The sequence below is a fragment of the Helianthus annuus genome, chromosome 11 (genome assembly GCF_002127325.2).
Source record: "Helianthus annuus cultivar XRQ/B chromosome 11, HanXRQr2.0-SUNRISE, whole genome shotgun sequence".
Taxonomy (NCBI): Eukaryota; Viridiplantae; Streptophyta; class Magnoliopsida; order Asterales; family Asteraceae; genus Helianthus; species Helianthus annuus.
In genome coordinates, this window is record NC_035443.2 from 60,368,115 (window position 1) to 60,379,076 (window position 10,962).

The 10,962-nt window shown below is 35.2% G+C and overlaps 1 protein-coding gene across 1 annotated transcript; it reads left to right on the forward strand.

Annotated features, from left to right (window-relative positions):
* The first annotated feature begins 6,569 nt into the window (after positions 1 to 6,569).
* Positions 6,570 to 10,563, forward strand: LOC110889737 (60S ribosomal protein L3). Its single transcript, XM_022137310.2, has 5 exons — positions 6,570 to 6,691; positions 8,742 to 8,847; positions 9,112 to 9,222; positions 9,310 to 10,024; positions 10,111 to 10,563. The coding sequence occupies exons 2-5, from the start codon at positions 8,763 to 8,765 to the stop codon at positions 10,367 to 10,369; spliced, it is 1,170 nt and encodes a 389-aa protein (XP_021993002.1). The 5' UTR covers positions 6,570 to 6,691; positions 8,742 to 8,762; the 3' UTR covers positions 10,370 to 10,563.
* The last annotated feature ends 399 nt before the right edge of the window (positions 10,564 to 10,962 follow it).

Sequence of the window (10,962 nt, forward strand, 5' to 3'; positions counted from 1 at the left end):
CGACTCGTGTATTAGTATAACCTTTGATTATTTTCGCACTTTTGCACTTGTTTAAGAGATTATCTTAGTTATTGTAGTAGGCCCCTCTTTTGAAGGCGACGTTACCCTCAACCCAGTAGTTTGAGTCAGCAAGGATACAATCCTAAAGGGTCGGATTATTGAAAGATAATGAATTAAGTTATTAATGCAAATTATGGTAGGCCCCGCTTTTGGCGGTGACGTTACCCTCGGCTAAGTAGTCTGAGTCAGCAGGGATACAGTCCTAAATAGCCGGGTTATAGTATTAATAGTAGTTAGCTTATGAGGGGGTCAAAGAGTTTGGATCCCCGCCATCCAATACCTATGGGCATTGAAGGAGATCCTACTAAATTTGACCCAGGTCCCAAGCAGGACCTCTAAACGCTGAACAAGGGCAAGACCTTTACCAAACCGTTCCCTTAACCCCCGACCAGGTAGCCAACATACCTCCATATAGACCGTGGAGATATGAATGGTGAAAATCTTTTATTTTATATAGACAGTAAAATAATGCCAAGACACCACGGACAAACGATAAGGAAAGATCACCTTCAACATAAGTAACTAGTTATTAAAGTCATTAATACAAAACCAAATAAAAAGTGCAAAAGATTAAAAATAAAAAGTATTATACTAAACACTTGTCTTCACCAAGTGATGTAAGAGACTTAGGCAAACATGGCCTTGATTGTCAAGAACTCTTACGATCAATCTTGGATCCCGAGACGACTCACACACTCTACGATGGACAATGGATGATGGTGGTGGATGATGGTGTTATGGTGGTGATGGATGGTGGATGAAGTGTGAGAGAGGTGGTGTGCCAAGGGATGAGAGAGAATGAAGCCAAGCTCCTCTATTTATAGGCTGAACAGAACGCTGGACACGGCCCCGTGTCCGTCTGACATTCTCTCTCTTCATTAATTGTAATTGCGAATTACAATTAATGCGCCTGCTGTACTTTCAACACGCCCCCGTGTCCGCTGGGCACGGCCCCGTGGTGAGCAATGGAAGCTTCTACTGGTTTGTCTTTTCTGCTGCTTCCTGGGCACGCCCCCGTGTTCACTGGACACGGGGCGTGTTCAGACTCTGTTCTCTTCTCTTTGTCTTGGGAGGTGCCGTTGAGGGTCCGGGCAGTTCACTTTTGTTCCTTTTCTTGTATTTATGGTAGAATTAGTGGTCTTTTTGCTTCTTTTGTGATTTTGAGCTCATTTCATCCTGAAAATACAAAAGGAAGACAAAAACACTCTTTTTCCAACATTAGTACTTAAAAAGGGTTAGTTTTACGCCTTAATTGATGTGTTTTATATGTTGCATTTTACACACATCACCGTCCTAATGGAATATAGTCTGTTGTTCCCGAGGTTGCCAATAGTGTTGGTGTTGAAGAAGAAGAAGACACATAACAAATGGATGTTAGTGAAGATTTGTTATTAGATGGCGAAAATGAAGACATGGAAGATGACATTGTAGATGTTGAACATGATGTGCCAGTCATTGTAGCGGATCCTTTGTTGGAACCAGACTTTGTTGACGTTCCACATATTCCGGTCGTTGTTCATCAAGCCAACCAATACGAACTAACATGGTGTCCATCTTTTCGTTTTGTAAGTTTTTCATACTCTAAATGCTTTATTTTAATATTATGTAACGCTTTGAAGTTTGTATTTTGTTTATTAGTTTTTTAATTTGTTTATTTTTATTGGACTGTAATGCAGCGGTTCCCAAAGGCATTTGCACCAAATGTAGATATGTTTGTCCTTGATGAGATGGTAGTTCAAACTGAAGACGGGTTTTCAATGACACTAGAGATCCGGCAAGAAACGGCACGTTGGAAAATGCTGCAGGCTGGGTTGGAAAATGGAGCTCAGTTTTTACTGCGATATTACAGGGATCAAAACACGTTGCGAATTCTTAATCCGGACCCCTAGGTGATGTATCTATTGACAGATAGCGTCAGAAGTAAACAACTAATATCGTTACCAAGCATGTCGTATGTGTGGTAATAGTTTTGGAACAATTATTACTATATATGTTTTGTTTACAAAAACTTAATGTGTGACGAACATTATGTCGATGTATTTTTGGGACGTGCTCAAGTGTCTCAAAATATTAGGTTTAACAATCAAAGTTTAACGGGTTCTACGTTTAAATTATTTTATGTGTTTAGTTGGTGTTTAGCCACCCGCGAAAGTCGCGGGGTCTTAGACTAGTTCATAATACATGGGCTATCATGGTATTTCAATATTGTGTTGCTAATTAACATAGGTCAGTTTTTCTGATAAATTTAAGTTAGTTGTGTGAGCTACCATATAGTAATGAAAATTCATTTATATAAAGTTTCATCACTAATTAACATAGGTAATATCTAATCTAATATTAATAAAAGAGTAACTTTAATGCCATATGACATTCTCTTATAATAAAGAATTTCACCAAAATGCCATATGACAATTTATCATGCTATCTCAACCATATAATAAACAATAAGTAAATTAATATAAAGACTATTAAATGATTGAATTTAATATATATTAGAAATTATCTTATATTCATGATTATATCTTTTCAATATTCTTAATTCTTAATAATTAATATTAGTTATCTACTTACCTATACTTTAGTATAATATCTCTACTTTAGTAAATAAAAACATACTTATCAAAAGAAGATGAGATAACAACAAATTTATATACCCATCACTATTTGACGTAAGCAAAAATTTAAAACCTCATCATGTTTATAACTTGTTATTATCCTTTTCACAAATGTTAAACATATGTATATACAATATGTGTGTGTGTGTGTTTAATATATATAATCCTAGATCATGAACTAATTCCATTCAATCTTCTACTTTGATAACACTTTTTAAAAAATAAAATATTAATTTGAAATAAAATATGCTAATTATTTTGTATTCAAAAACAAAATTCTTACTTCGTAAGCGCATCATTTAAAATAAGTAATGTTATATTTTCTTTAATTTTGTATGTACAGTTCATATTAGGGTTATATGTATTTATATCAAAATTTATATTTATTATGTGTGATACAAGAAATAATATGAAATATAAAAATAATTTAAAACTTATAATCGTTATATCCTTGAAATACAACCAACATCAACAATAACATATTTATTTAAAAAAAAAAACTCATTTAAGTTTATATAAATGAAAGACACATTTATTTTCCCCAAGAACTCGATCAACTCCATAACTATCTTAAAGCCTTTCATTTTCAATCCACAAACCCATGTAATACTTGGGTCTATAAACTAGTAGATAAAATATAGAGGGATCCCTACGTCGTAAAAGCAATTCCTAGATGATGCTATTTTAATTTGAGCTACATTTTACCTAACAAGGTAAAAACAAAAATTCAATTTTTACATATTTATTTAGTTTATGAAGTATTTGATAACATCTTAAATGAACGGATGAATTATTTGATTGTCACATACCATATGGAGCTTTGGACTTCAGATCTTTTAACACACCAAAAATAGATTTAAGTCGAGTAAGTCATATGGTTGTGTCGACAAAGGCTTTATATTCAAATTATGTGTATGAACGGGATACACTGTGTTGTTCTCCGGAACTCCATGTAATGAGAAGTGTATCAAGGACTATAACATAACTTATTGTGGATCGGCAATCATTTGTCCCTCTTGTCTAGCCAGCCTCACAACAAGCATTCGTTAACACATCAATAAAAACAGAGTAGGCCGACCACATGAAGAGACCATGTGATAGTGTGCTAACATAGTGAAGAATTCATTTCACTATGTGGTTCATGAAATGGTAATAGATGGAACCAAACTTGTGGGGTTTTCTTTAATCCTAACTGATCTCAAGAGTTAGGGTCATGACGTCTTTTACATACTCTTGAATCGTCTCATTATTCTTGAGTTTGCGTATGATGAGCTTACTAATTGGCTCACCACAAGATCGGGCCGAATCCAACAAGTTCTGGAAAGTGGTTTTAGGGTGGATCCAGAAGGCGAAACTCTATTTTGTTATCAATGATACTCCTGATGATCTTCGGCTCCAGTTGGCTCAATTAAGCATGGTTGGGGTCGCCCCACATTGGCTACCATCATTACTCAGGTTTGTGATTCCCTTTCATGGTTTGTGACTATATTGATGATTGTGAATACCTCTTGTCATTGGTACCTTGTTTACTGGAATTTCAGGCATTAGGGTATTTTGTGGTTAGTTTACGTGATGATGTGAAAAAATGGGTTCAATTACATCGGCCCAAATCTCGTTTGGATGTGATGTATCTCGCTAAGGATGTTGAGGAGATGCCCCGGGCAAGTGAGGGTAATGGTTTGTCTTCTAAATTCCGATACCTTCAACGTTATGGGCCTTCTTCTTTTTCTCTAGTCAATGGACTTTCCAATTTGAGCCGAAATGAGCCCAAACTGCCTTCTCAGCTCAAGATTGTTGATAAGGTTCTAGGAGGACGTGGGGATGTCACATGTATTTCTTCTTCATCCAAATTGGGTTTCTCTCCTTATCAGGAGTCAACTCTGATCTTCCAACGTGATTGGGGGATACACTCTTTGTCTCGAACTGAGTGGGAGGATTGACACAAGAAGGGATGTGCACTTTTTGGTCGGTGAGTGGGTTTATGTGAAGCTCAAACCTTATCGGCAGTTGTTCGTCAAAAGCCGAATTCACTAGAAATTGGCTACTAAATTTTTTGGGTCATTTTAGATTCTTGAAAAACTTGGACCAGTGGCTTACGAACTGCAACTTCTGGTTACTTCAAAAATCCATCCAATTTTTCACGTGTCCTTATTAAATAATGTGGTTTTAGGGGCCACTGAGTCTACCTTACCTCCTAAGTTGGTCATTAGCAACAAGAACCCTCTTGCCCTAGCAGCAGTGTTGGCTACGCGTTTACTTTATGATGGTCCAAAGTCTATTAACCAATGCCTAGTGCATTGGCAGGGCCAACCCCCTGAAGACGCAACCTGGGAAGATTCCTCATTGGTCAAAGGCCAATTTCCTATTATAAGTCTTGAGGACAAGACTTCTTTGGAAGGGGGAGTAATGATGAGCTTACTAATCGGCTCACCACAAATGACAAGTCTAAGTCTACATGGGGCTAGAGGTGTAAAAATCGGTTTTTTTCAAAAACCGGTTTCGGTTATTAACCGAACCGGTTTTTTTCACCTAAAACGAAAACCGGTTTTTTTTATAACCGGTTTCGGTTACTAATCGGTTTTCAAGTCCAAAACAATAACCGGTGTAACCGGTTAGGACCGGTTTTTAACCGGTTTTTCTCAAAAAAAAAAAAAAAAACGGTTTCGGTTATTAACCGGTTTTTCAGATCAAGATTAGTAACCGGTCACAAACCGGCGGTTCGGTTATAAAACCGGTCCGGTTATAAAAAGACCGGTTAAAAAAACCGGTTTCGTTTTTTTTTCCAGTTTCGATTCTAAAACCGGTTTTTTTATACACCTCTACATGGGGCAAATGAGGAAATATTAAAAGTGACTAAAGTGTAATTTGGAGGGTAATATAAGTAACAGAGAATACGCTTAGATAAAAAAAGCTAAGCCAAACACCCCCCTAAGTCTTGTTATGGCACGATTGCGTTTGTTATTTTGTTATTGGCACCTCCTTGTTGCATGGAGAGAGCGAACTATCCTAGGAATTTATGTTGAAATCATGCCGTAATAAATAATTATGTATTCACAGTTATCAAGTTCTTAATAAAAATCCTCCCTCAATTTCTCTTGTTAGGCATATCATTTACCTATCAGTGTAACTAGCTTAGTGTCTCCCTTTTGCCGTTAATATGAAAGAGTGGCTCAAAGCAAATAATAATAATATTGGGGCCTTTTTCGTAAAAAAAAAGCTTTAGATCCTATGATTCATACATCAACTATGAGTATGCTTAATTATAGATCACAAACCTCAATTTCAACAATCCAAAGCTAAAATCACCTACATATAATATCTATTTTTGTTTAGAATTTGAGGTCCTAAGGAAGTTGAGGCCCAAAATGCTTGCTTTATTTCACTATCCCTTGAGTCGGCCCTGTTTGGTGCCTCCTTTTGGACTACGCATATTTTGAGGCTAAGGAGCTCACCACACTAGTAGGACATGCGACAACTTATAACATGACCTAGAAAACAATTATAAAGATCAAACAACATAACGCGCATCTTAACGATCATAGTTGGATAACTCACTTTGTTATATTTCCTCAACAATAATTACACTTCAAACATAATTTTTAAACCTATACAATACATAAATGTAGACAATATAAATAGACAAATCGTTCATCATTAATGGTAGAGGTGTAGAAAACCTGGTTAGGGACCAAACCGATTCAGTTTATAAAGCGGCCCTTTCTTTTAGTTTGGTCTCAAACCTGTTCGGCCCAAATGGGTTCGGGTTAAGAACCGGTTTTAGGGTTCATTTTTGTACACCTCTAGACTTTAGTTGATGGATCTTTGTTCCCAAGGTCCAAACCGTCCTTAGCGGCCCAGTAGCCCAATAAAAAACCCTAAAATCGTTGATCGTGTCAATGACTTGATCCAACGGCCAAAAATCATCTCCATAGGATCATAGAAGTCGATAAAACCCTAACCAAAGGCACACTTTCTGTGCCGTTCGTCTCAGATCTATCTCTCAATTAGGTTTCGAGGTATGACTTTCTGAATTACCTCTTTAATTATTGCAATTCTGCCTGATTACTTTGTCGAATTGAATTCGAATGCTTGCAGATCGTTAATTATATTACAGTGTGTGTATATATATTCAAACGTTCCTGTTTTTGATTAGTTTAACGTATCGAAATTAGTTGATTTAGATTTGAATTGGTTAATTATGCTGTAGCTTTTACACGGATGATTGTTTCTATGATTAGAAACTTATGATTTAGTTGTTTTCGATGTTTTATCATTGATTATATGTATATATTTGTAGTTTTTGTATGTAATCATCAGAAATGTTTTTTTTTTGGTTTGATGGTGTAGATCTGTTTCTTCTAAGATATCAGATATGGTTTATGTGTAATTTTTTATGATTTTTTTACTTATCTACATGTTTTTTTTTATGAAAGTAGGTTCTCTTTTGATTTTGATTGATGTTATAAGACTCCATGATTCATAGCTGATTTTTTGTTTATTTCAATTCAATATTTTTTTATTAATTTTCATTATTTTCAATCATTTAATTTTTCAATTGTTTTTACTTAAAAAGTATATATAGAGATGTTTGTTTTTAATGGTATTTTCTTTGAATACTATATTTATATTTATTGTTTTTCTTTATAATTTTATTGTTTTAAGATGGCAAATAGAACTTGATCTTGTTAGCATATTGGTTTGGCCTCATTTGTGTATGGTGAATGAAATGGTCTCCTAAAACATATAATTAATCAAGGCTTGAGTCTCAAAGGGCTTATCTGCCAAATCCCATTGTGGTTTTGGTAAGAAACACTAATGAGCCTGAGAATTGGCAAAAACATTTTGCCATAGGCCTATGGTATTGGAGCATTTTATTCAATTACATGATGTGGTTATTGCCAGCTGCTGCAAGTCAATGCTATCTATGTGCTATCAAATTTTTAGCTGTATGCATTTTTTGTCTGGACATATGTATATATTTATTTGTTTTTTACTTATTATTGTAAAAGTTTTAAATTCATTTAGGTGGGGAATTGTTTTTGTTTGTTTATTACTCTATGAAGAGTTAAGACCACTATTAATGTTTAATCTTTTAAAATTTTTATGATTATGATTTAATCTAATTATTATATAGTGTGCATAATATAAAAGCTAATAATACGTGTTATGTTTTTTTCTGGGTATGTATACTGGATGTCATTTGTATATATGCATATATCGACTATATATATGGGTACATTGTTTGTTGTTTTTCACTTGTGTAGCCTAGTCATTATGAATGGATTTTGAGCTAAAACTGATACGTAAATTTGTTTCGAAATCATTCAATGCATAAACATAATGTCATCAAATATTATTAGTATTAGTATAATTGTCTGCTTCTTTGTGTCATCAAAAACCATTTAAATTCCATGTTTTGTACACTTTTTATGATTAAAATTAAAATACAACATCATAAAAAACTTTTCTTCAGATTTGTCATGGGATTAAAATTAAAATACATCATAAAAAACTTTTGTTTATATTTGTCATGTATACGAAAAGAAAAAAAAAGTTTATCAGTTACGTCTGTTTATGGTTTTGTCATTTACACGCGTAAAGAAGTTGCTACTGAGTAATTTAGATGGTTGTTTAAGGTTGTCATTTACTCTACAAATATGGTTGTGCATGTAAGTAAGCTATAAATATATTTACAATGTTCACTCTTAACTTATGTAACGGTAAATAGATCTATTTTTATAAACACACACCCATGTGTGTATATATAGATCTTGTAACTATATGAATAGCTTATTCATGTAATGGTTGATTAAGTTAATCATAAATCTACAAATAAATAAGACTGTTACATGAATATATGTATATATAGCTATTCTTCACTTATGTAGTAACATGGTCTTTTCAAAAGGAATTTTTGTTTAAATATATAGGTACATTTTGTGAAACTATATAGTTTTCTATCACTGGGTACTATTTTGCACACTCATATATTAATCGACTATTTGACTTCTTATTGTTGCATTTATATTTTAATTTATTTCGAAATGAAGTTCATAAGTTTTGCAGATTTAAAACAAGCTAGATACCATGTCTCATCGCAAGTTTGAGCACCCAAGACATGGCTCGTTGGGCTTTCTTCCAAGGAAAAGGGCAGCCCGTCACAGAGGAAAAGGTTTTAATTCTCATATAGTTTAATTTATTATGTGATTTTATTATTATTTTGTGTAACCTGTTTTTTTACTAGTTAGTTATTCAAGACAATGATATTTTGATTTTACTGTTTTTTCTTATTTTTTGTTTTTAAAATGTTGAACCGTAAGTTAAAAAAGTGGCAACACTTTATAATCTAAGAAAAGCTATGTTGTAATTATAATCTATTATGTTATGTTTTAATACATCAAGTATAGCTTATGTTGTAATCGTTTCGGTTTTGCAGTGAAGGCGTTCCCGAAAGATGACCCTAGTAAACCCTGTAGACTAACTGCCTTTTTGGGATACAAAGCTGGAATGACCCACATTGTTAGAGAAGTCGAGAAACCTGGGTCAAGTAAGCGATCTTTATATAATCACATGTTTTTTTTAATATTTTATAATAACACTATATAATATCTGAATGTTGTATATTGTTTCTCAGAACTCCACAAGAAAGAAACATGCGAGGCAGTGACAATCATTGAGACACCACCAATGGTCGTCGTTGGGCTTGTGGGCTACGTCAAGACCCCACGTGGGCTTCGCAGTCTGAACACCGTCTGGGCCCAACATCTCAGTGAGGACGTTAAAAGAAGGTTTTACAAGAACTGGTGCAAGTCAAAGAAGAAGGCTTTTACCAAATACGCATTGAAGTACGAGAACGACTCAGGCAAGAAGGAAATTCAATCACAGTTGGAAAAAATGAAGAAGTACTGCAATGTCATCCGTGTGCTGGCACACACACAGATCCGAAAGATGAAGGGCTTGAAGCAGAAGAAGGCCCACTTGATGGAGATTCAGGTGAACGGCGGTGACGTGGCACAAAAGGTTGATTTCGGATACAGTTTCTTTGAGAAGCAGATTCCGATTGACGCTGTGTTCCAGAAAGATGAAATGATTGATATCATTGGTGTGACCAAGGGTAAGGGTTATGAAGGCGTTGTGACTCGTTGGGGTGTGACTCGTTTGCCCCGTAAGACTCATCGTGGGCTGCGTAAGGTTGCTTGTATCGGTGCCTGGCATCCGGCTAGGGTTTCGTTTACGGTTGCACGAGCTGGTCAGAACGGGTATCATCATCGAACTGAAATGAATAAGAAGGTTTACAAGCTCGGGAAGGCTGGCCAGGAGTCTCATTCCGCTCTTACTGAATTTGACAGGTTTAAATGAGATCCTGTTTTATTGTTTCATTTAAATAACATAATAATAATAATTGGTTTCTAAAGGTTGTTATTTTATATGATAGGACTGAGAAGGAGATAACCCCAATGGGCGGGTTCCCACACTATGGTGTGGTGAAAGATGATTTTCTTATGATCAAGGGGTGTTGCGTGGGACCGAAGAAACGTGTCGTGACTTTGAGACAGTCTCTGTTGACCCAGACATCTCGGCTTGCGATGGAGGAGATTAAGCTCAAGTTCATAGACACGTCTTCTAAGTTTGGGCATGGTCGTTTCCAGACCGCAGATGAAAAGGCAAAGTTCTATGGACGAGTCAAAGCTTAAGGATTTAAATACAATTCGGCCAGATGTTTTGTTATGCTGTTTGTTTTTGGCTTTTATCGAAGATTTTTTAAGGATTTGGTTATGCGAAGTGGTTGAAATTTTGATTCCTATAATTCGTTAATGTTTGTTCTTTATTGATGCAAAAGGTGCTAGTCGGGTTGCTGACGGGTTGGAAATAAAATGAGTTCTTTTTTGTTTGGTTGGATCAACAATCTCAAAATGAGTCAAATAAATCTAAATCAGTTATTTTAATAGTCGGTGTAGAATATGATACAGATCGTCAAATAAAAAACGATTAGCTAAAATGGTAAGGTATGTTGACGAAGCTTGATATATCCGACCGGAGGGTCGAAAACGTATATACCCAAAAATTTCTATAAAACCGGTGAGTCAAAAACGTGTATACCAAAAAATTTCTAAACGAAAACTACGTACTCTTTACTACTGAGCAAAAAGTTTGAGGGGTCGGCCGCCCCCCTCTCGTCCCCACTATGCTACGCCCATTGTTGCAAAGCAGCTTGGTTTTCAAGCTATCTTCAACATGCATTCTTAAATAAATTCATAATCTTTTCTTAAACCTTATTTTCCCAACA